This window comes from Mus caroli, chromosome 2, assembly GCF_900094665.2.
Source record: "Mus caroli chromosome 2, CAROLI_EIJ_v1.1, whole genome shotgun sequence".
Taxonomy (NCBI): domain Eukaryota; kingdom Metazoa; phylum Chordata; class Mammalia; order Rodentia; family Muridae; genus Mus; species Mus caroli.
In genome coordinates, this window is record NC_034571.1 from 155,570,949 (window position 1) to 155,596,129 (window position 25,181).

The window sequence follows — 25,181 nt, forward strand, 5'->3', positions numbered from 1 at the left end:
GCCTGGCAGCCTGAGTTCAATCCCTGGGGCTGACAGGGTAGTAGGAGAGAGTCAGCTTTCACCTGCTGTCCTTGATGGGCACATGGGCATATGGTGGTTTAGAACTACCTAAATTCCAGTACCAGGGGAGGTGGTGCCCTTTTCTGACCTCTGGCACCAGGCACACATGATGCATATACATACAAGCAGGCAAAACACCCATATACATAAAAATAATTAAATATTTAAAAATAATAAAAATAAATCCAAAGGACTGGTTAAAGGGGCAGAGAGTTCAGGAGCATCTGCTCCAACAGCCCCTCTGGAAAAGAATCACTTCTGCAGGAAAGAGACCCTGGCTTCCCCAGCCTGATACTCAGTGTAGGGCCCAGGGCTTCTCCTTTCTTGCCATCCTAGTCAGCAGCCCCGAGACCATATTCACCATGTGCTGCAAGATACCAGTCACCAGCTGCTTTATTGAACACCATAATTTTAGCTTTAGAAGGAAGGTTTTCAATTCATGTGCATGATTGTCAAGGCCCCTGGGACCTCGCCAGGATATCCAATCAAAGGACAGACCTGGCCTCTCCAAGGTCTGGGAGGAATGAAGGTCAGTATGTCAGAGTTGTAAAGACTTTATCCACAGGATGAGGCTCAGAGAAGTGGCCTTGCCATCTTCAGGGGACCTGCCCTGCTGGTCAAATCAGAGAAATAGAAAGGTCAGATCTCATAACATATAAGGCATGGTAGAAAGCACAGAAATCCAGGCCAGAGAGTCATAATTTCCTTCCATAGACAGCAAGATGGACTTCAAGCAAGGGAATGTGTGGCTTGCCAAGGCCATAAGGAAATAAAGGGACTCATGGAACTGGGACTGGGCCAACTGCTGTTCAGGTCGCACTCCAGGCTGCCTGAGCCTATCCTGACATAATGATCAGGAGATAGCCACCCTGACAAGAAGCTGAGCACTGTGCCCAGAAGCCAGTCTCCCTTTATTTTCAGGGCTGTCCTGACTCTGGAAAAGACTCCTGCTACAAGCCACACAGAAAGTTGTGGAGGGACAGCATAGGGTGGTGGCTGCAACCCTGCAGAGGTGTGCTCCCGCCCAAGGACTTCTGCCACAAACCCTGCACAGAGTTAAGGGGGGACAGTGTGGTGGGGTGGTTATTGCGCCCTGCAGAAGCGTACCGTCAGCCTGTGGTGGCTACTGGTATTCTCTGTAGAGCCGTTCCAGAAGTTCTTTCTTCTCTTCCTCTGGGAGGAAGCTTGACTTCGCTGCGTTGATGTTCTAGAAGGGGGAAACATGGAGTCAGAGGACAAAGAAGGGAGCAGCCCTGTCAGCCAGGGCAAGGGGCATCATGGTGGGGGGCACAGGCATCTCTGTGGAAGGCTTTTGGTACTAGGCTGAGCTTGGCATGTCAGGGCAACCCATTCTTGGTCTCCAGAGGTTCTAGGCAATCCACACAATACATTGCACTCACATGTGTATGTGCGCGCGCACACACACACACACACACACACACACACACACACACACACACACACGCATGAGCACACACACCTGGGCCAGTGTCAGGCTCACAGCTCACACATACTTACCAGTCGTTTGAACTCCTCCTCAGTGAAGCCCATGTCTTTCTTGGTCATCTGGTAGTCAGTGTCTAGGGTGGACTTGAAGATGAGGGGGTCATCTGTGTTGAGTGAGTAGTTGGCCTTATCATCCTTGAAGCTGGGGGAGGGGCCAGGCAGGAAGAAAAGAGAGAGAGAGCCTCTTCACTCCAAGAACCATCACTGCCGGTCCACTATCTCCCTCTTCCATCTTTATACAACCTTAGACAACACAAAGGGTTGCATTCTCGTATTAAAGAGGAAACATTTATAAAACTCTGGGAAAAGCCAGCTCAGAGGCAGAGGCAGAATAGCCTGAGGTGACAGACAGGGAGCCGGTGACAGCCTTAAGCTACCATGCTCTCTAGCCTTCCCCCTCTCAGTCCTGGAGCATGGCTAGCATCCTACCCTCCTCTCCTAGTCAGTCCTCAGTCCCTTGCCACAAGGCTCTTCCAACACAGCATGGAAACTTCCTGGCACAACCCTGCCCTCCATCTTGTTGAACTTGACTGGTTTCTGGCAGCTCCAACCTTCCTTGCTTGGAGAGCAGTTTTCAACGCTTTCAAATTCTTATTTATTTAAGCATGCCATGGGGCATGAGCTTGGAGGTCAAAGGACAATTTATGGCAGTCGGTTTCCTGTTTCTACCATATAGGTTCCTGGGATCAAACTCAGGCTGTCACGCTTCGAGGAACGCATCTTTACCTACTGAGCCATCTCACCAGTCCCAGAATTTGACGCTTGACTTTTCTCAAAGCATTATTCCTGGATATCTCTGACCCCATACTTTTTTTAAAAAGTCATTTGAAACTTTTGTTTTTGTGGTTTTTTGTGTGTGTTCAGGGGTGCACGGAGCTGGAGGAAGACATTGGGTGTCTTTCTCTGACAGGCCTCACCTTACTTCTTTGAGGTAGGGTCTCTCATGGAACCTGAAGCTCACTATTTTGAGGCCAGCAATCCTCCTGTCTCCACTCACCTCACTAGTGCTAAGGTCACAGGTGTGCATCACCATGCCTGGCTTTTTATGTGGGTGCTAGCAGTCTGAACCCTGGTCTCATGCTTGCACAGCAAGCTCCCTTATCCACTGAGGTGTCTCCCAGCCCTGGGCACGTTGACACGTCTTTGGCTTTCCTTCTGTTTCTGCCTGTCACTAATGTCACTGTTACAGGTTCTCTTCCCTCCTCATCTTGATCCACCATCTCCCAGAGTCTTTGTTCTTCAACCTTTGCATTTGAGCAGATGATTCGACCCTTCCCCAGCCTGTGTGCAATAGACGTGTGTGCCTCCTAGAGTGGCCATTGAGCCGTTCCACGGGCGCCATGCACTAAGAAAGCTCACGAGCCTCTTGTTATAAGAGCACAGTCCTTCCATCTGTGTAAGCGTAGCTGACAGACCAGTGCTGTCCTGGCCATTGGTAGCCCAAGTCCTTGCCACCTCTATCCTGCCTTGGGAAAAGACAGCTTTGTTCTCCTCCTGAAGCCTGATAAGGTCATTGGCCAGGAAGGCCTTGTTTTTAGTTGCTGATGGAAGTCAGGTAGCATGGGCAAGGTGCTCTAGGGAAAAGCTTTCAAGCTGGCCTTCAGGGGACACCCGGCAGCATCAATAAGAGCGAACATCCAGACAGATGAGGCGCATCTTCCCGCAGCCCAAAAGACAGAGTCGAGTAACAAGAAGGTAGACACTCATGGCCGATGGGCCCAGCTCTGCTAGTCAGTGGGTGAGGAGTCAGGTTGGCACATCTGAGCTTCACGGTCCTCAGTTGTTGGACAAGGACAGCAATGCCTGCTTCCCAGCCAGTCAGAGTGACTTCATGACTAAGAACCAGGATGGTCAGGTCCCCATCCCCTCCCCTTCCTTTCCAGATCAAAACCAAATGGGTCCCAGGAACCAGATCTCACCGAACAACCGCATGCGTCGTTTTGGGATCCCAGGCGCCTGTGAGGTAGCTGGACCAGGGGCAGACCTGCAAGGGGCAGGTGTGTGGCTGGCACAGTGGGCCCGGGGCCAGACTGGTCAGGGCTGAGCCACCTGCTGAGGTACTATTCTGAATAGCTTTAGTGCTTCATTGCCTCAAGCCCCACGAAACCTTCACCATGTGGCCACTCCCACTCAGCCTGCCTGTCCTGCCTCTGTCTGAAAGGCACAGGGTAGCCAGAGCTCTCTCTCTCTCTGTCTTGGAGTCTCACCTCAAAGTGCATGTTTTCTTTCAGTAGCCTGTTGTAGAGGGCTTCATCCTCGATGGTGTGGTAACCATGTCCCACCCTCTCTGTCTTGAGGATGTCCACAGCCTGTGGAGAAGCAGAGAGGAGGTGAGTCCAGGGGCAGGAACAGAATCAGGAAGAGGAGGCCCGGGGTCACTGGCTCCTTACCTCGCGCACAACCTCAGGAGAGCCCACCTCGCCAGCGTGGACGGTCCGATGAATGCCATTCTTTACTGCGCCCTGGAAGGGGAAGAGACAGGTTGGGTGTGGCTCTGAGAGGACCCTAGCGAGCTCTGTCTCTGCCACATTTAGGGGTCTGACTTTTGGCAAGTGTCACTGTCCCCAGAATCAGGCTAGGCTACTTGAAGAAGTGTACAGGACAGTGTGGTCTAGTTTCCCAAGTCAGGAGTAGAGTGGAAATGTTTTACTCTGTAACTTCTATGCCCTGATGCTGTTTGAAGGGTTTAAACACATTGTCCAATAGTCCAAAGCAAATGCTATTACACTGCTTTAGGGCGGAGCTCAAGAAAGCCAACTTAACATGACCAAGGCCTAACAAGAAGTTTAGAATCAAGGCAATGAGGTCCAGATAAAAAGCAGCCCTGTCCAAGGTCACACAGGAATACATAGGCAGATGCAGACTCAAACATAACTCTCCCAACACCTAGTGGGGCTTTAGGTAATATCCTGTTTTAAGTCCTGAGCCCCAACCAAGACATACCTAAGGATTCAGAAGACCCCAAGCTTACTACCCAAGGCCCCCAGGGCCACCCTCCCCTTCTCAGGCCCACCTCATAGGCTTCCACGTGGCCTGGGAAGAGGCTACTTCCTTCAATGGTCTCATCCCCAGCCAAGTCCATAGCCACCACGGTCTTCTGATTGTACTTCTTGCACAGCTCCAACACCTCAAGGGACCAGCCTGCAAGAGAGGTCCAACGGGGCCACATCAAACAGGGATGGAGTAGGGCTTTCCAGCCACCCACTGGCTGCCTTAATTCCTCATCTGAGGCCAGAGAAGATATAAGATCCAGTGTCTTGTCTTCATATCCTGACTGCTGTGTCCCCCTCACCCATGCCTCAGAGTGCCCTTTCCCAGAGGGACACCACCAACCACTGCACAGGGTCATGGCGAGTGTCTGCTGACGTGGGCTGAGTTCAGTAAGTGATGGACAGGCTAGTCCAGTGGTGCTTACCAACTCCCGTGGCAGACTTACCCCACTGAGAAGAGAGGAAATCAGAGCCTAACATTTAGCCTAGAATATAATTCATGGGAATATTCGTTTATTTCTAATGCATCATGCACTTTTATATTAGGAGCCCCATACAGTTATTATGATGTGAGCCATCAAGATGGCTCAGCAGTTAAAGCCCTAAGCCTGATGACCTGAGTTCAGTCCCCAGGCTACACTGAGGGTTAACGAAGAGACAGACAGGCCATGCCCTATTATAACAGACCCTGTAACCTAACATCAGCCCGGGGCTTTGGTTCCCACTAATCCTTAGGGTGGGGGCAAGAAGTGAGTGTGACCATCACCAGACACTGTGTGAAAGAGCTCACGAGGGGTGATGTGACCTGCCCTGGGTCACAGAAAGGGCTCTGCAGGTTGAGCCTTGGAGGCTTGACCGGTAGTGGGGGAGGACCCCTGGATACCTCAGAAATCAGACCCATCAAGAGTCTTTATGGCCCAGATAAGGCAGGGCCAGACCACGAGTCTTAGATGGTATTACACGTTTCCCTATTGTTTAGGTTCCTTTGGCTGTGAGCTTCCTGTGGGTCACGTGGCTGTCAAGTCCCAGATTTCCCAGATTTCCTGTTAAGGAGACTCACCAGAGTCACCAAAAGTTCACAGATGTTTTTTAGAAAACTCTAGAAATACAAGGTGGGGGACACCGGGATAGTCGGTCCAGCCTTGTCCTAGGCCAGGCAGCCAGCAGGGTGCGGCAGTACTCACTGGGCTGGTGGCGCATGCAGCACAGAATGGACCGGACCTTGATGCCGAATGCTTGCTCTCCCTCCTGCAGGCCCTGGTTCACAAGATCCACAACGTCATCAGGGGTGATGTCCCCTCTGTGTGGAGAGAGGAAGAGGGAGGACTTTAGGCCAAGGGAAGGCCATGGGCAGCCATGGAACTAGAGCAGGGAGGAACAGCCTTGCCCTGGATTATGTCATCCAAGGAGACACACGGGCATGATTTCAAGCCCTTATGCAGTGGTCCACTTCCTTAGAGCTGTCGGGGCATCGCCAGATCCCAGTGTGGTGATGTCACACAGCCCTTCCTATTTCTAGATGGAGAGGTGATTGAATTTGGGCCTGTTCAATTCCCACTTCCCATGTGGTGTATCAGAATCATGGCTCAGAGGGAAGGAATAGGGGGTTCAAGAGACTTAAAGGTGCAAGGGGTCGACCAGAAGTCCACAACGGGCCAGACTCATTCATTGAGCAAATGACTTTAGAAGTCACTGGCTAAGCCAGGCAGAGTCATGGCAGCTAGCTAGTATTCACTTAGGGGAGAGACACAGCCTCAAGCAGAGGAATAGGGATTGTGTGCTTAGGACTGAGCTGAGTCGCTCTGAGTCCATGGACCAGGCCAGGGCTCTAAGCACTCCATCCTCAGCTCAGAGCCCCGCTCAGCACAGCCCCCTCCAGTGGTGTCACTCACTCAGTCTGGTTCCAGGGGATTGGGTCCACCTTGGAATTGGCCAGCAGGTGTGGGCTATAGCGCACTTCCACATAGACCACGCCCTCCTTTGCCTTCATCTCCACAAACTCGTAGGCGATCCTCTTGATGGCCTCTCTGCAGCCCCTGGGAAGGGAAGAACACAGGTTGGCAACCTTCCTCAGCTCCTTGGGAGCTCTAGTAGCCAACGAGGCATGTCGACCAGTTTGTCCCAAAGTATTCCACTCTCCACAAAGCAGTGAGAGTGATTAAAAAAAAACGGTGTGTGTGTGTGTGTGTGTGTGTGAGAGAGAGAGAGAGAGAGAGAGAGAGAGAGAGAGAGAGAGAGAGAAAGAGAAACCAAAGCACATTCTTCCTCTCTTCTGAGCCCCTATGCCTGCCAGGTGTATAGCTCTAACTCCATACCAGCCCAAATGTCACAGTCACCAGCTTCCTTAGCGCCTTGTGCTGCATTGCACAGTCTTCCTCTGGCCAAGGACCCTTGAGCTTGTCCCTCCCACCTCAGGACTTTGGGTTGTGGTCTTCCCTTTGCTCCAGCCTCCTGCACTCTGCCTGCCCCCACCTAATGCCAGCTTAAGGCCCTCTGCCCAGGCCTCCTCAAACCACCTTCCCTCAGCAGCCTTTCCCCATGCCTCAATCCCCACTTGACATTAGATACCACATGCTTTTTTTAGGGGCTATATCACATCTCCCCTTGGCTCCTATGAGACAAGGATCTTTTCGTCTATCTTGTCATGGCTGTGATACCTCAGCCAAGGGAAGTGCCTAGGACACAGTAGCCATATATTAGATGAATAATAGACGGAAGGCTGGCAGGGAAGCTAAATGGTGAATCCAGAGGGACGCTGGGGTGGGAGGACTTGGTCTCCAGTCATGGACTCACTATGAAGTCTGTGTGATCCTGGCTAGTCAATTACCCTTTGATAAGGGTTACTGTAAGGGAAGGGAGCATCCGAAACCTCACCCAGGCCAGCAGTTGGACAGGCAGACAAATGCTACCCTTGGTCTCAGCCAAAAGGCCAAGAAGTGATCAGACACAGGCCGGAAGGGTTTTAGTTGCTGTTGCTGCCGAGTGTGGACTCCATGAGCAAGGAAGGCACAAGTTACCTGTGAAGGCCTCTGTGGGCAGTGATCAAACGCTAGTGGATGGGCCTAGTTAGGACTCCCTCCAGAGTAGAGAAGGCAAGCAAGTGCCCCCAACAGCCCTTGGGGGAGAAGAGAGGGCCTGTCTCTGAGGCAGTGGAGTCATTCCTAGGAGTGGGTTCCATGGGTGAGGGAGGATCGGGTCTCAGCTCTGCCATAGTGGGGAGCTTGCTCACTGTCTTTCCCAGCTCCAGCCCCCCACAGCTCTCACATAGCTATCTAGAGTCTGATCTGTCCTTCAAGTGGGTATTGAGCTCTCATGCTGGGCCAAGAGTCCTACTACACAGTGAACAGGAGCTAGGATCCCTGCCTTTCCATTGCCTCGTGACAGGGAAGCCAGGTGTAAATAGGGGGAAAACATACAATCTGTGATATAGGAATGCTACCGATACAGGTAAAGCTAGGAGGCCATGTGACCTGCCACAGCACGGCCAGAAAGACCCCACGTGCAGAAGCCAAACCGTGGGCTTTTAGAGAACAGTGGTGCAGGTTGAGAGAACAGGGACAGAGGATCTGAGGTAGGGGTGGGGGTGGGGTGGGGTGGGGGAGGAGTCAGCACCCATGAAAGCAGGAGCTCAAAGTTGTAGGGCTTGTACACCTGTCCTGTGGGTTTTGGTGTTTGCTCTGAGAGATGTGGAGAAAGGTTGGTTTATTTGGGTCAGAAGGCTGGCTTAGATTTCCAGTCATGAGTCCTTTCTCTGGCACTCTCTAGTGACCATTCCTGGGCCTTCTCACAGACTAGTAATGGTCTTTACTCACCCAGTGACTCAAGATATCAAAGAAAGACCCAACTCCGCTTCCATGTCCCACTCCAGGGTCTCCCATCCAAAGCTCTAGCCTGGGGAATGAGGGACCTGGCTTAGGCCCTTCCCTGTTCTGCACCCATGCCTCAGTTTACCTTAAGACTAGGGCTCTTTCTATGAGATCTGGAATGGTGGCATGGGTCTAAAGAGCAGTGAGTTCTGAACAGGACATCCTAGATAACCCGGCCAGCACAGGGCTTCAGCAAGCAGAGCCTCCTCTGCCCTGAGACAGAAGCCACCTCTGGACGGGATGAGATCAGGAGCCCAAAGGCACAGGAGAGGTCGGCTCATGTGCGCACTATGGTAAGAAGCAGGGTTAGAGGTGCAGAGTGCCTTGTACAGCAGCAGCTCAGGCCTGACCTTGGTTACAGGGATGGATGCTGCCATGGGGCACAAGGGTTGGGGGGCAACTTACGCAATCACAGGCATGTAGTAGTCAAACTTGGCCAGGAAGCCTGGGAGCGAGAGGGGCTTGTCCATGCCGATAATGTTGCGCAGCTCCTCCACTGTATCTGCCGGGAGGGCGATGCCTCTCTTCCTAAAAATAAAGTCAAGGGTGGTTCAGAGCACACTGGCTGTTCTTGCAGAAGACGAAACCCACATGGAGGCCCATGACCAGCTGTAACTCCAGTTCCAGGGGATCCAATGCCTTCAGGCCTCCTTTGCTGGCATCAGGCATGTGTGTGTTCCACATATACTTGTAGGCAAAACACTCTCAACACATAAAATGAATTTTTAAAAATACATACATTTAAAAACAAAAACAAACAAATGAAAACAGTGAGATGCCAGGGCAGGATCCAGCCTGGCCTCCCAGGGCAGCATGGAACAGACTGGTAGCCCCAGTGAGAAACAGGGGATCCCTTCCATCTCCCATGGGATGGATGCAGACTCCAAACTCCAAGGCATAGAGAACAGAACAGAGCTCCCCCCACCGCCAAACACTTCTAACCAGAAGTCATGAAAAAAAAAAAAAAAAAAAAAGGTCACTCATCTCCCATCCAAGAACAACCAGGCCCAGCTCTGCTTGACTTCCAGGGTTAAATGCATTTGGGGTGGAATAGCCAGAAACAAGTCACTTCATCTCAAGGGACTAACAGGGTGAGTACCGTGGCAAGCCCATGACTTCCTCATCAGGTCCAGGGGCAGGCAGAGGCAGTTGGACATATGCCCAGACAGAAGCTATCAGACACAATAGCTACTGTGCAGCATCATAATTCCCGGGACGGGAGCTGGTAGCAGGACCTTTCCCTTTTCTCTCCTGGCTGGCATATCACAGTAGCCTGCCCCACCCAGCCTACACCTATGCCTGCTGTGTGGGCCACTCAGCTCAGGACTGTCTCCCCCCCCCCACACTCACACACACTCCTCTCCCACCCCGCCCCAATCCAGCACCACCACCTCTGCCTTGGAGTCTTCTTCCTGCATCAGGGTCTCTGCCTCCCCATGGACTACAGAAGCTGGTGTGAACTTGGGAAGGCTTCCTCCTTCTGCGCATGCACTGCGGTCTCCGCCCACTGTGATTCAGATCCAGCCCATTGGGTCCCTCTAGGCCTTGGTTTCTTCTATGTTATCATCACTATTGTTGTTATTATTGGGTGTGTGTGTGTGTGTGTGTGTGTGTGTGTGTGTAAGCTATTGAGGGGCTTAGACTGTAGCTTCATAGCATGCAGAGGCACTGGGTTCCATTCCCAGCACCACAATGAAATAAAATAAAATAAGCCCATGTTCCTGGAACTTTCCAGTAGGAGACACCCATGTCTCCCTGTTCCAGCTTGTGAGTCATGAATCCTCACCAGTCCTGCTAGGTTCCCATCATGCACTGTGGGAATACAGTACCTCCCTCTGCTATGGTCCTGGCACAAAGAGGGAGGTTCTCAATATCCACCTGGTCCCTCCAGATTAAACTTTTTGCTGCGGGCCAGACTGCCTCAAAGTCACCCTCCTATAGCCACATCCAGCCATGGTGATCCTGGGGAGCCTTCAGAGGGGCACACTGGTAACTGTGTTTAGAGACAATGGTCAGACCTGCAGCCCTAAAGCCCAGAGGATGCTGGGTAGGCACCTGGAGACAGACTGCAGATAGACAAGAGAAGGGACAGTGGTGGCTCAGAGTTCTACAACGACGGCAACAGAGGGTGGCTGGATCCTCAGTGTGCTTTAGAGAGAGCCCACAGGGTGGTAAAGGGCCTGGGAAGGAGGTAAGAGGCACCATGGAGAGAGAGCAGAAGCCAGGGAACTGGAGGAAGACGGGATGGTTGACAACGCAGTCACCAAGAATGGGACACTGGCTTGGACACCGCAGGCCATGGCCTCTTCTCTGCTGCCTGAATATTCCAGGGGAGCCTCCTCCTCCCCTGTGGGGGCCACTGAGGCTAGAAAAATCTCAGCAGCCCCCACTCCCCACGTGTTGCTCTTTCACTCCACCCTAGCCTGGCTGCCCACATCTCCATGACCTGGCTAATACATTAGCCTTCCTTGACCCTTTAATAATGCCTGCCTGGAACCCATCTCAGTGTCCCACCCAAGTGAGCTCAGAGAGGCCCTGGGGCGATATCGGCCAGCCAAATGACCAAAGGCCACCCAGAGGTAAGGCCAGAGGCGTCCCCCTGACACTAGAGCCATAGATACCCATACTAACATCTGGGAGTGACCTTTACGGGGCAAGCGAATCTGTCCCGAGCCTCTCACTTCTCATGGCTGATCTCATAGAAATCGCTGGTTTCATTGGTGAGAGTAGCTGGGACTCTGTCAGAGTCCTGAACTATAAAACCCGCCCTATGCTCCGAAGGAAGCCTTTGGCTGCCATCACTCCATCTTCCTATCTACAAAGAGGATCGGGCCAGGCAAGAAAACTGCCTACCTCACTGTGGGAAGGAGTCACTAACTTAGTGTAGCACAGCCAAGGCAAAGCACACCATGACCCAGGGAACGAAAAGGCTGTGGAAGAACAACACGGAGGAAAGATGTCTAGCAGAACTCTCCAGGGACTTGGGAGCTAAGCTCAAAAGTTGGGAGACAAATTCCCAAGTAGCACCTGGACACCTGCGAGGCTGTCGCATGGGACAGAGGCAGAGTCGAGGCTAGACACTGGAGACAGTGGGAGACAGCTGGGTCCTTCCAGTCTACACAGAATGCTTAACAGCATGAGTGAAGATGCTGGGGGGAGGGGCTCACTTTTCCTGACCGCCCGAGAGGAAGGATGCTCCCTTCCCACCTCAACCTATGGGGGCTGGAGTGGAAAGACTCCAGAGCATCACCATCTTCCATCAAGGACTGGCTTGCCTCCCACAGGGAACGAAGAGAGCCCTGGGAATCTCCAGGGGCCCCCAAGAAGAGCTGTACACATTATGTAATCCTGGAAAGGTCTGTTGTTGTCCTTGGACTTACTTGCCAAAGTATAAGATGGTTTCTGGCTTGATAGCTCCATCCAGGTGGACGTGTAACTCTACCTGCAAGGGACAGAAAAAGAGCATGAGATACCGAAGAGCCAGAGGACACCTCAGAAGCCACCACAGATCCCGAGGAGCTCCTCAGAAGTCACCCTTTTCCTGGACCTTAATCAGTACACTTAAACTCTTCATACACAGGCTTTCGCCTAAGCTCACATGAGTGCGCTTTGGGGGCAGTCAAGGTGCCATGTGGTTCACAGCTTGGGCTTCTGGGGTTCAGAGAGGTTTAAGCGCCTTGTCCTAAGTTACACAGCAAGTCACAAGGCCAGCCACGGTCTCAGTGGGGGCCAGCCACCACCACATCAGAGCCACTACCGTAGGTGACTTCACTCAGTCAGCTCTTGAGTTTAACAGAAAGAGCCAACTGCAGACTCACAGGCTCAGGGGCCTTGGGAGATAGCTCGGTACTTGCTGTACAAGCTGAGCTCAGGCAGCAGTCACATAAAGTGTGGGGCTGCACACCTGTAATTCCAGAGGAGGGCAGATGGGGGGTCCTTGGGGTTCACTAGCCAAACAATTTAGCCTAATCAACAAGTCCCCAGATCCCTGTGTGAGACCCTGTCTCAAAAAATAAGGTGGGTGGCACTTGAGTGACACCTGATGCTGACCTCTAGCCTCCACATGCAGGCACATATGGACACGCTCACTCATACCTGCACTCACACGCACACGTGCTCACAAACACACACCGAAATAAAAGACTCCGGTGGGGCATACGTCACATTTGCATGTGCAAGGCCCTGTGCTCCAACTTTAGCACTGCAAAGTAAATGCAAATATAAATACCAGGCTCTGTTTCACAAACAGGTTCTAGTCAGGCCCATCTTATCAGACAGCATATTGACAACTAAGTCTTTCTGATCCTCTAGAAAGGGTCTTGGTGACCATCCCTTATTTGCCCAGTCCTATGTGTGACACCTTGTTCACAAAGCTGAGGCCACAAGCAGGGGCTCTGTAGAGTCCATGTGTCTAGACTACAGATCTACATTTGTACAGCTGATCTCAGATGGCCTAAGTGCCAACAGTGTGGGATAGCTCGCTCTTGTACAAAAACCCTGACAGAGATTTTAAACAGTGAATGTGGGGAGGTGTGGCCCAAAGGAAGCAGTTAGTGTCTCTGGGAGATGGTGTTTTTAACAGCTATTACATTAAGGGACTTTGTCATCTGCCTGATCCAAGTCTTGGGGGAAACTTCCTGGACTAAGGGAGACCCAGTAGTGGTGTTTGCCAGGGTGGGGCCATTTCTGGAAATTGGTGGCTGAGATAAGAAAGTTGGCAGACCTGGCTGGAAGGAGGAGCATTTGGGAGCTTCTGGTCCAAGGGACAGCCGCCCAGGAACTGTCACTGAGCCTGCTTCCAGCAAGAGAAACCAGGGCCAGGGCAACAGGGGCCAGAGGTGCCAAAGCCTCTAGCTGGCAAAACCTTAGAGTAACCAGATCACTCCAGTATTTCACTCTGTGCCTCTGGGTTCTCATGTCACCTGGGGAAGAACAGTATACCATCCTCTAGGTCTTTATGAACAGGGGTCACGGGGATGGTCAGTCACAAAGCTCTAGGCATATGGCAATAGGTAAAATCGTGCCATTTATCACTTAAACTATAGTATCATGTAGTTCAGGCTAGCATTAAATTCACTATAATAGCCAAGGATGACCCTTGGTCTTCCTGATTGTTTATCTCTCAAATTGTTTTCTGAGACATGATCGTACTCACTATGTAGCCCAGGCAGGCCTGAGATTCATTATTAGCTCAGGCTGGCCTCAAACTTGCAATTCACCGGCATTAGCCTGCCAGGTGTCAGGACTGTGGGCATGAGCCACCACACCCAGCACTTAGGAGCTTTTCATTTGAGGAAAAATAGTGAAGCCCTTGCTTGTTGCTGGGGCTACAGGAGCAAGCAAGAGGGACAAAGCCTTGTTCCTTCTGCACACACAGTCCAGCAAGGGACAAACTAAAGACACATGAAAAAATGTATAGTTATGAACCAAGATACTCCCACAGGAAACACTAACTGTGCCATGAACTCACAGTCCAGCCAGGCAGCAAACGGACTCCTAGAAAATCCAAACCAAGCACTGAGTGGTGCAAAGGAACCATCTAGGCAGGTGAAGGTGAGGAGGCGGGGCAGAAGAATAGTCCATGGAGAGAACGGTCTGCGCAGAAGCCCTGCGACAGGGGAAAGTGGGGGTGTATGGGAGGAAGGGAAACGCTGAGACTGAGCACAGTAGGGAAGAACCATCCGGAAGGGTTGCATGACCACAGAAAGATGGGTTTTCTGCTGAGAGCACAGAGAGGCCAGCTTAAGGTACCTCGAGAGAAGTAGGCTGAGAGAAGCTACCACAGATAAGAGTTTGAGGCTGGGGTCTAGGACCAGGCCCTGGCTTAAGCCAGCACTTAGTGCTAGGGAGGCAGGGTCTGGAGAATAGAGACCAGAGATAGGAGGACACAGCATATAGAGGCCAGTCCTGGTGGCTTATCAACGAGAAGCAGTAGCCTCCCTGGGTCAGAACCTTGGGCCAACCATGGGACCCTGGAATCACATCTCAAGCCCTAGGACCAGTAGCAAGGACTTTAGACGGTAACACATGGAGTCATCCACTATCTTAGATGGTAGCACATGGAGTCAATCACAATCTTGGAAAAACCTATCCTAGACCCTCTGGGCAGGCCCTGAATGTACTCTCTTGTCCTAGTAGCAGAGGCAGAGAAGATCTGGTGCTCAGAAAAAGCAGCAGCTATGTGACCACAGAGGCAGAGATAGGAGCTTCGAGGCCACAAGCCCAGAGTGCCTGACACTACCAGAGGACAGAGAAGCAAAGGTCTGACCCACTGAGCTTGTAGGGTGAGCAAGGCCCTGCCTGGCACTTTGATTTTAGACTTGTGGCCTGCAGAACGGCAGAGTGTGGGTTGGGAGCAAGTCATGTAGTAACTGCCTTTATTTGGTCTTCGTGGTTCTAGGGATGGAGCCCAGTGTGTTTTAGAATGTGGTCACCTATTGCAGCCACCACGGGAATCTCATATAGCCAGAGGTCGAGGCTAGGAGGTCAGATCGGTGTCCCTTAGTCTAAGAACGCAGGCTGGAAGAACCCTTCAGGACACCGGTAGTATTGGAAAGTTGATGTCTGGACTTCAACTGGGGTTAGACCTGCCTCAGCCCTCTGGGTGTGTTCAGGCACAACTGTGTGCTTCTGTAATTTTGGGGGTGCTAGGGATGGAAGCTAGGCCCTTGAGCAGGCCTGGCCCTCTGCTAAGTCACACCCTCAGCCCTGTTCTGTTTTTTAAAATTTTTTGTTGTTGTTGTTTGTTTTTCTTATGCACTCAAGGTTAAGAAAAGTGGCCTGGAGCCCTGTGCCAGAGGCCTGAGCCAGGGCAGGCTAGGAAACAACACGGATAAGAAAGGAAGAGGGGAAAATCTTGATAGTTCTCCTATGAACCATGCTTCTGAACGGCCAACAGTTAGCTCAGGGGGACGCGGGGAGAAGATGTGGGTCATAGCGGTTCCGGTCTGTGAGCTGGGAGATTGGACATTGGGTCAGGGCAGGGTGTCTGGGCCCTGTGTCTTCATCAGTGGGTGTCAGGGGTCTGTAAGGTCGCTCTGGGGAAAGCACAAGTCAAGATGAGATGCCTCCACACTGCTCCCTGCTGTAGTGTAGCTGTGACAATAGTCAGGGTGTGACTGCTCTACCTGCCAGGCCCCAGGAGACCATTGTGAGCAGAATGGCTCTGGGAAGCTCTAGGCAGACAGCCAGTGAGCCAGCTCTAGAAGCATCCATGCCCTCTTGGACTGTTCTGTCCTGTCCTGCTTAGCAGAACAAGAGCACTCCTGAGGTTTGAGTCCCAGGCTCCAATGACACACAGAATCCAGAACCACACAGTAAAGAGAATAAGACATCAAGGGGTACCATATAGAATGTATGTTGGGAAGGCTGGTTCAAAGGAGACCTCCTAGGGCAGAGGAGGCTAGAGAGAAGCATGGATCCAGGAGTTACCAAGTGTTGGAATCAGGAGGCCTGCCAGTAATGGCTCACAGAGATGGATTTTCAACAAAAATATTTTCAAATAGGGGAGACACCTTTTAAAAGCTTTCTTTGGCTTCCAGGGTGGAGAACAGGCTGGGAGTTAACCTCCACAGAGGACTGCTAATGTGTCCAGATGAGAGCCAGCTCCTGCACAGAGTGTGCCACACTGTGCACCCAGTAGGTGCTTGGCAAGCAGGAGGAGTCCAACACATGACAGTTCCCAGAGGAGGGTCTCAGAGAAGCAGGCTGGAGCAATGGTCCTTCTGGGTCCAACTGCCCACCATGCTCCACAGAAAATGCCATATGGAGCAGGCTGAGGGGTGAAGGAAGCAGAAGCCTGGGCCATCTCCACAGCCAGCCTGTATTTTAGACAGTGAACATTCCAGAAAGCCGCCATTGAGAAGCCAACCTACCACCCCAGATGACCAAGGGGGGCCAAGCTTTGAGGTACAAGCCTGTTCTCCTGGTCATATTCTGGGAAAAGGAACAGATAGGAAGTTTAACATTTGAGTGTCTATTGTGTGAGTATGTATTGTCTCCTTGAAGGCAAGGATTCCACACCCATTTTACACAAGAGAAAACTGAGGCTCAAAGGAATCTCTAAAGATTCAGGATCAGTCAGTCTGCTCTTGAGCTCCTGCCGGCCTCATGCAGACAAGAGGAATTCTATGGCAACGGTGCTGAGGCGTTCAGAGCCCTAGCTGTCATTAGACCCTCCATCTGAGTCTCTCTTCATCACTAGGCAAGGGTCACCTTAGACCTAGTTGCTATTGCAACTGGATTTGCGAGCAAAGCTTAGAGCTGTTTAAGGACCTCCCCAGGCCTGCACAGACTGGCAGGAGATCATCGGTTCTCAGCCAATGGGTCAAGACTCCCACAGGGGTCCCATATCAGCTATCCTGCACGTCATATACTTATATTACAATTCATAACAGTAACACAATTAGTTATGAAGTAACAATGAAAATAATGGTATGGCTGGGGGTCACCACAACACGAGTATTAAAGGGTCACAGCATTAGGGAGGTTGAGGGCCACTGCAGTACAGGAAAGGCAGGGCCCAAGTCTTTCTGCCTCTAAGGCCAGGTCTAGTTCATGGCCACAGCACCACCCTGACCCTGGCACCAAGCCTCTGTCCAGCCTCCTGACCTCCAGGCAGGGCCCAAGTCTTTCTGCCTCTAAGGCCAGGTCTAGTTCATGGCCACAGCACCACCCTGACCCTGGCGCCAAGCCTCCGTCCAGCCTCCTGACCTCCTGGAGAGGAGTATCATGCATCTCTCCATCGTCTCACTCTGCAAGCCTGGCTCATAGTTGCCCATTATCTGTCAGAATAGCAGGAAGCCCTCCCACTGCTGCTGGGGACAGGAAACAGCTTAGTAACTAACAGATAATTACTGTGTCCAGGAACTGGGGAAGCACCGAGAGGCGTCAGCCACATAGGTGAGGGACGGAGAAGCACAGTCACAACCCCCAGCATTCCAGGTCACACCAGGTCACAAGACATGTTGGGACAGAACCAGGTCAGGGAGCTAAATCTCAGATTCCTTGGTCACAGGCTTCCATAGCTGGTTCAGGCCTAGAGGGGGCTTGTCCCAATAGGACAGTGTGTCCCATGCTTCCAGACCTCTAAAACACACAACCCTGTTCTTTTTTTTCCTCCCCCACTTCCGTTTCTATGTATGTATGTATTTTTGAGAGAGGGTCTCTCTAGCCTTAGCTGTTCTCAAACTCACTGTGTAGACCAGGCTGACCTGTCTCTCTGCTCTGGGATTAAGGGTGTGGCCACACCTGCTCCCTGTTCTGTTTTCAACCCACTTTTGCCTCTCTGAGAGCAGGGACCTGTCTGTGTCACCCTGCTGTGTCAAATGTGCTCTGCTTCTGCCGAGTGTCACTGATTTACCCTCTCCCTCACCCCAGGCTCAATGGCAGCAATGGCAGCTGTGGTAGAGACCCTGGGTGGGCAGAGAAGCCAGACCCTGAGCACTACAGCCAGATCACAGAGGAGCCACAGATGCCCACAGAGCAAGCCCCAGTCCCACCTTCCTAGCTCTGCTCCTGGCAAGGGCTTGAGTGGGGCAGGGGTCAGTACTCATGCCCTAGGAAGGGCCTCTCAGCTAGCTTTTAAGATGAAGCCATCAAACAAGGCAGCCTTGGGCCAAGAAGCTGTCTCAGCACCACCTCCTTCAGGAAGCCCTCTAAGCTCTGCCCTTTCTGGGTTCCTATAGCTCTAAGTAGACTGGAAGGAACCAAACAGCCTCTGTGTTTCCTGAAACCTTAGGGCCTGGCTGAGCTCTCCATGGCTATTCATGAGCTATCCCAGAAGTCCCCAAGTCAGTAAGAAGTATCTCCATTTGGGAGAAGTCTTATGGCTGACTCAGCAGTCTAGAAATTCAGCCCATTTACCCCCACTTTATAGGTGATAAGACCAAGGCTCAAAAGGAACTTGCCTTAAGTCACAACAGTATTACAAAGTAATGAATGCCATAGCCAGAGACTTGTATGACCCTAAAGTTGGAGTTGGAAGGCCCCCCACTCCCACGGCAATATGTTCCCACATCCTGCAATGCAAGGTGCTAAGCAGATGATGGGGAAATGCGACCAGGGAGGTGCTGGTCTCTAGAGGCAGCAGCTGCCAGCGGCATACCCATCCTAAGCAGGCCCACATGTGGTGTCTGTGAGCTGGGTACAGGTATACACAGCCCTACGGGCACTCGGGGGCATGGCTCACCCATATCCTTAGCCTCGTGGTAAATATAGCATTTAACCTCATTTTGAGGTTCCCCTTATTCAAGGCTATCCCACTGTGCTGCCTTCCCTAACCCTAAGGGGGTTCCACCACAGGACAGCTAGGCAGATGAACAATCCTCTCAGTTTGCAGGACTGCCTCCCTGGATGGGGTCTGGCTGGCTTCCCTGCCTTCCTGTGTAACCACAGACCTCTTTCCCCTTCCCCTTTCTGGCCCTTCATTCTGCTTCTGTCAAACAAAGGCTTCTATGAAACCAAATCTCCTTCTGTCCCCTCCCCAACAACTGCCACATGAGTCAAAACGGGTGAGCTGCTCTCACCCGGGGGTAGAACAGGTGGCTCTGGTAAATGAGAGACATCAAGAATCCAAAGAGGTGCACCTGGGGCTTTGTCTCGTAAGATACGAAATGAGGGTGTCCCGGAGTCCAGGAAGCACTTATTGCAACCTCCGGAAGGAAGCACGCACTTGAGAGCCTGTGCTACCCATCAGGCACTGTAGCAGAAGCTATGGGTGTGTAGCTTTTCCCCAATGCCCTGAACAGTTGTTTCTCTGTCCTGGCTTGTGGAAGGAAGCTGAGCTTCAGGGTGTGCCTGAGGACTTGATGCTGTGAAGCTGAGAAGCAGGGGGCTCTACCCTGATCTGTCTGAAGGCCAAGGTGCAGATTCTGACTCCTTGCTCTGTAACATCTTCCTACCCCCCCCACTTACCCCCCCTTTTTTCTAACAAAAAGAAAATGAAAGATGAATTAGCAAAGCAGTTGATAGCACCAACTTCAGTTTTAGGGCAGTCTGAGTTGCAGGCCAGCTCAGCTGCTTTCTGGCCATGCTCCTTTGGCAAGTTCTGAGTCAGTTTCCTCCTAAGTAAATGAGGATAGCAGGATCTATCCCAAAGGCTAGTGTGAATGAAATGTGACTTAATGGTGATGCTAACCATCCTGGAGGCTTTGTTTGACAAAGTTCCGGTGCTTGGACAGTCTGGACTGACCCTTCACTGCCCTTGATGGATATTCGCTGCACACCTTTTGCTAGTCTTCTGTTTCTTACTGTTAAAGGCCTCTCTCCGAAGGCTAGACCTGGGATAGCAGAAAGCTAGTGTAAACAAGAATGAAAAACTTAGGGACATTTTAGAAGCCGACCAGCTGTAATTGAATTGCTAGGTTTTTAATATTCAGCTTTAGAAAGTAGGAACTTGTATGCATAGGAAGAGATTTTGGTCATGCAAGTTTATGAAGCCTTTGTACCTTCCTGAAGGCAAAAGCAAGCAGGCTTCGGAATCCTGATGTTCTGCTGTTCTTGACCAAGTGTAACAGATAGAAACTGTATTGAAACGAAGGTTCATGACAGAGACACAGGAAGACATCCTCTGTGAACCGCCTACTTCCTGAACAGACTTGTCAGGCCAGAACTTTCCTGATAGACTGTCCTTGCTTCAGCCAAGGGGCTGCAGAATAGTTTAAGAACCAATGAAAAAGGACAGTGGTCTTATGCCAAATATAAAAGAAATATAGAAGAAGGAACGGAAGAATTAAGTAAGGGTTAGATACTGAACTCTTGCACAAAGCCAAGCTTGATATAATAGGTAGTAGGACATAACTTTTGAACTATTAATCTTATGCCAAACTGAAATAGAATCAAATTCAAATAGAGCCAGCCTGTCTAGCACTTCTGTCACTGCAAGGCGTTATGACACCAATCTTGGTTTATTTATTTATTTATTTATTTNCGAGACAGGGTTTCTCTGTGTAGCNCTGNCTGTCCTGGAACTCACTCTGTAGACCAGGCTGGCCTCGAACTCAGAAATCCGCCTGCCTCTGCCTCCCGAGTGCTAGGATTAAAGGCATGGGCCACCACGCCCAGCATGACACCAATCTTAAGGAAGAAGATACTGCATTTAAAGAAAATTGATTTGATCTTAATATTAATTTTTTTAGTTCTCATAAATTTTCTGTTTGTTCTCTTTGTTCCTCTTTCAATATTCTTATGTAATCAAGGAAAACTTTACAAGAAAATGTATTTTGAAAAGTTGTGTAATCAACAAATAAAATTTCTGTATTTTTTAATGTATAAATAAAGCCTGAAAGAGACAAAAGTTGTTGGCGTAGGAGAAGCCACAGTGAGATGTGATGTGTGCTTTCCCTCTGTCCTGTCCCCCACATCCCATGTCTGATCCTTCCCCTTGCTGCTCTTGCATCCATCCACCCTTCTCCAGACCCTGCCTGCAGCCGAGGCTGGTCCCTGGCATCTTAACTCACACAAATCAGCTAGAACTACACTTGGTACAGAACAAACCTCAAAAGTCTGAGAAAGCAAAGATTCACTGGACTCATGCTATCTATGAACCTGCATAGAAGTGCACAGAGAGTGTTGCTTTGAGCAAGCCTTTTTCCTCTCTAGTCCTTGGACAACTCCACTTGTGAATGGGATGCAGACAGCTGCCTGCTCAGTCATTCTCAGTCATTCACAATTCTGTGAATGACTGTTAAAGGTTCCTGGTACTCACAACAACTCCAAAGAGCCTCAGCCAGAGGCAGGAGGTCAGCATGCATCTTTACATACAGCAGCAACTGGAACCATGGGATTTTCTAGTCCTGCTTCAAGTGGGCACAGAGTGATAAGGGTTACTGGGTCATGCATGCACATGTACATATCACACACACACACACACACCATCTTCTTCAGTGTGCAGCAAGTACTAAAGAAGCCAGCACCCAGTCAAAGCAGGGGTCTTTCTTCTCCACGCAGGCTGATGGACCAGCAGTTTTACATTGCTGGCAGGGCATGACAACAGTATCTCAGTGCCACCCAAGCCTCCCCAGTCACAGTTAGAGCCAGGTGACTTGCGTGTATATCTATATCTGAAGGGCAAGGTTGGGGAGAAGGCTCAGCAGGTAAAGAGCGTGCAACACAAGTGTGTGGATCTGACTTAAATCCACACAGCCCACACAGAAGCCAGACGTGGTAACTGCCATTTGCCATCCCCAGCACTCCCACTGTGAGATGTGAGGCAGAGACAGAATTCCTAGAAACCCACGAGGCAGCTAGCCTGGAGTTCCAGTGGTGAACAACCAAGACACTGTATCTCAAACATGCTGGAGGGTGAAATCTGACACTCAAGCCTGTCCCTACAGAGTGCCTTAGCTCACACATACCACATATAAGAAACAAAAACAAACGCTGGCCCATTTCATCTGCTCACCTTGAAGTTGTCCAAGCCCCAGTCCCAACTGGTGTAGGCATGAGAAACCAAAGAACCCAGCAAAGGCTCAGGTAGATATCATCTTATCCCTAAAGCGTTTGCAGAGATCACCCATGAAAGATGGGGACATAGAATTTCTGCTTCCTAGGTTTTGTTCTTTCATCCAAAACAAAGGTCTTGCTATATAGTTCAGGCCTGGAACTCAAAAATCCTCCTGTCTCAGCCTTCCAAATAATAGGAATTCCAGCTCTGTACTATGGTGCCTGGCTTAGGGAATGGGATTCTGAAGCTGACCCTCAATGTGGGCTTCTCTCCCAGCTTGGCTACATCCTAATTAAGCGCTCTGTGCCTGCTTCCCCATCTATCCATGGAGACAGCATCAGCTACCTCATCAAGTCAGGGCACTAGCTGTGTGTAGTTATGGTGTTATATGCTGGGCCCCTGGTAGCATCAGTTATGCAGGCTGGCCAGGCGCTGACCACAGTGGTTCCTTCCCACTCTGCCAACCATAGCAGCATTTCTTCCTCACCATGACATGAGACCTGCCCCACCTCAGAGGTAGCAGCCCAGCATGCTACCTTCCTGCTGACGTCACCTTCCAACATCCAGACACCAATGCTAACAGTCCTTTTCTCCAGGTGTGGAGTCTAAGAGCCCTGAGGGAAGGAATGACATCCCAGCATGGGTCAGATGACAATACCAGGGCTCATGATGTATTGGCACTCCCCCCATCCCCCAAGAGCTGTTACAAAAGGGTAAGTGCCACAGAAGTGTAACCTGTCACTCACCTTTAGTCACTCTCTTAGGTTCCCATCAGGAGAGGTGGTTCCCCTGACCAAGGGTAGGGAGAATTCAGACCATCAAAAGAAAGCTCAGCCTTTGATGTCTAAGAGCACCAACTGTGGTCAGGAGCCACCAGACAAGATGTGCATCAGACATTGGTTGGGTAGGAAGACTTGCCCTGCCCTTCTAGCCTCTAGCTAGAGGGGCAGAGTGTGTTCCCTAAGGTAAGTGCATGGGATACAGGCCCACTGCCCATCTTCCCTCCCGTTCCCTCCATGCACACATATATGGCACAACATGCACACGGGATTTGTACGTCTGCCAATCCCCCCTCCCCCCCCACTCAGCATCTGTTTCTTGGAGGGGTAAGTCTAAGGGTGACTGTCTCTGATCCCTCCCCCTGAGTTCTCAGTCCCACACTCTGCTGACCAGTTCAATTTGCCTGGCTGACTACTGGGTTGAATCCCTCGCTGGACAGAATCTGTAAGGGCTGCAAATCTGGCCTTGGGGACCTGGAGTCTCCCTGTTTCCAAGAAGCCACAGCTTTCGGAAAGACAGATAAAGGGTTCTCCTCTGGGGTCAAGGGCTAAAACTTCACCCCAAATAAACCCATATGGCCAAGCGGTCAGTATGTGTAGGGGTTCCTCCTGGCACCCTGAAGCCTCTATCCCTTCCTTTTCTGGTTTGGATCATAGATTTTCCCACGGGCGCACCCACAAACCTAGGTTACCTGTTGCCCACAAAGTAATCATAACACTTAAGTATAAAGCCATACACTGAACATTTAACAGCTAGAGACCCTGGGCCCCATTCTACTGGGGCTCAGACACCCAGGTCCTAGCCCAGTCCCACACAGCTGCGCAGCCCCGCCGCACTGGATGCCCATTTGGTAGACAGCGAGGCTGAGACCTCCAGGGAACAGGGCATAGGCAGCAGCCGAACCCGAAGGCCGACTGGAGGCACTCCCAGGTTCGCATAGACAGCAGCCGAACCCGAAGGCCGACCAGAGACACCCCCAGGTTCTGGACACTCCCTGCCACATCGTCTCTCGCTCGACATCCCGGAAGCAAGCTAAGGCCTGGGTCGAGGGGAGATGCCTGCGGGAGTCCCCCCGCCACTCCATGCTTCTAGGTTAAAGGCGCCAAAGGCTGGGCCCCGCTAAGCCCCGGGACAGCCCGGGACAGAACCCTGGCAACGGAGCCCCTCGGTGCTTACTTTGGGTTTGTTGAATGCGGGCGTCTGGGCCATGGTTCCGAGCGTGCACCCGGGTTCTCTCCGCCGAAGCTCTCTGGATCTGCGTTGGCTCGCTGGCGGGGTCGCTTCCCGATGGCTCTTAGAGACCGCGGCCCGCCACGCTCTTTTTTACCGGACTGCCCCGGCACAGTCCCGCCCACGCTACGCCCACAGAGAGACCCCGCCTTCCGGAGCCACGGCCCCGCCCTCTCCCCCCGCCCGCAACTCTGGCGCGCATTTCCCGGAATTCTGAACCCCAGACCTTCCCTGCTGGCTACACCCTACCTAGGAAACTCCCAGGTGAGCCCCCTGAAGACGTGACTCCAATGTCCTCACCTGCCCCTTCCCGGGCCCCTTCAGTACTGAGGCTTCCAGTGTTGCTTGGGCGTCTACTTTGTGCAGGCTGAAGCTGGAACCACACAGTCCTGAAGCCTTGTGGGCTGGATTCTGAGGGATAGACCCACTTGTTGCAGAATCACAAGGCAGAAGAAGTGTGTAATTAGGGAGATTTAGCGGCTACGACTGCTGGAGTTCACCAGGTGAAGGCGGGTGGGATGCAGAGAACACGGTTGTGTGTGAGAGAGACTCCTGAGAGCTAAGTCCGAAAGGACTTCCAGGGTGGCTGGAGACAGGGGGTGGACAGGAACACACAGTTCATCTCTCCTGGGGCAGTTACGCTGGAGAAATATGCCCACGTATCGAGACGTATTTAGAATGCTCACATCAGTGCTGTGGGCAAATACAGTGGACTGGTTTCTGCAGCAATAAAGCCAGTTTCAGCTACAAAGCACAGCACGTGTGCTCACAGTAGTGAAATGGGGGCAGAAAAAATACGCTGCAGAAAACTTCATACTATGGTCAACTTCTAGAACATATAAATAACAACATATGCATCAGGGAGGAGAAATGGGGAGCAAGGGAAGCACTCTTAAATCTCAGTTCTGTCACCCCTGGGGTGGGCCATGCTGACTCTGTGGGACGCCTAGGGCATCCCAGAACTAGGTGAGATGCAATTCTCATCTGAAACCAAACAAACTTACAAATAAGGGGGAGGGGATGGGAAGGGGAGAGGGGAGCTGAGGCTAGCAGGCGAGATGGAAGCTCGGAGAGATGTCACTGAAAGTTTGTCGGTGGTTTCAGGACAGCATCACGCTTCTGTTTGGAAAACTCCTACAGCTGTTCCAAGTCTAGAAACTTAGCCAGGGAGACTTCACAGTATGTTTAGAACCATACTCTAGGTTTGGTGGGATTTTGGGGGCAGGAGGCAGGGCTATATTGTAGCAAGTTCCTTAAGTAACTTGTGTGCACCTTGAGGTGGGGATGCCCGGGTGTCCTGACGTG

The 25,181-nt window shown here is 51.5% G+C and overlaps 1 protein-coding gene across 2 annotated transcripts; it reads right to left on the bottom strand.

The window, feature by feature from the left end:
- Positions 1-369: 369 nt before the first annotated feature.
- Ada (adenosine deaminase) lies at positions 370-24,004 on the bottom strand. 2 transcript variants are annotated; one of them, XM_021155509.1, is made up of 12 exons: positions 23,823-24,004; positions 11,803-11,864; positions 8,828-8,950; positions 6,449-6,592; positions 5,741-5,856; positions 4,580-4,707; positions 3,957-4,028; positions 3,774-3,875; positions 3,486-3,550; positions 1,579-1,708; positions 1,168-1,267; positions 436-670 (listed from the first exon to the last, which is right to left on the bottom strand). In XM_021155509.1, exons 1-11 carry the CDS (start codon positions 23,853-23,855, stop codon positions 1,184-1,186), a joined length of 1,059 nt encoding a protein of 352 aa, XP_021011168.1. In that variant the 5' UTR covers positions 23,856-24,004; the 3' UTR covers positions 436-670; positions 1,168-1,183. The 2 variants fall into 2 exon arrangements, with proteins under 2 accessions (XP_029325586.1, XP_021011168.1); XM_029469726.1 differs by lacking the exons at positions 11,803-11,864; positions 23,823-24,004 and adding an exon at positions 9,814-9,857 and having other exon boundaries at positions 370-670.
- Positions 24,005-25,181: the final 1,177 nt, after the last annotated feature.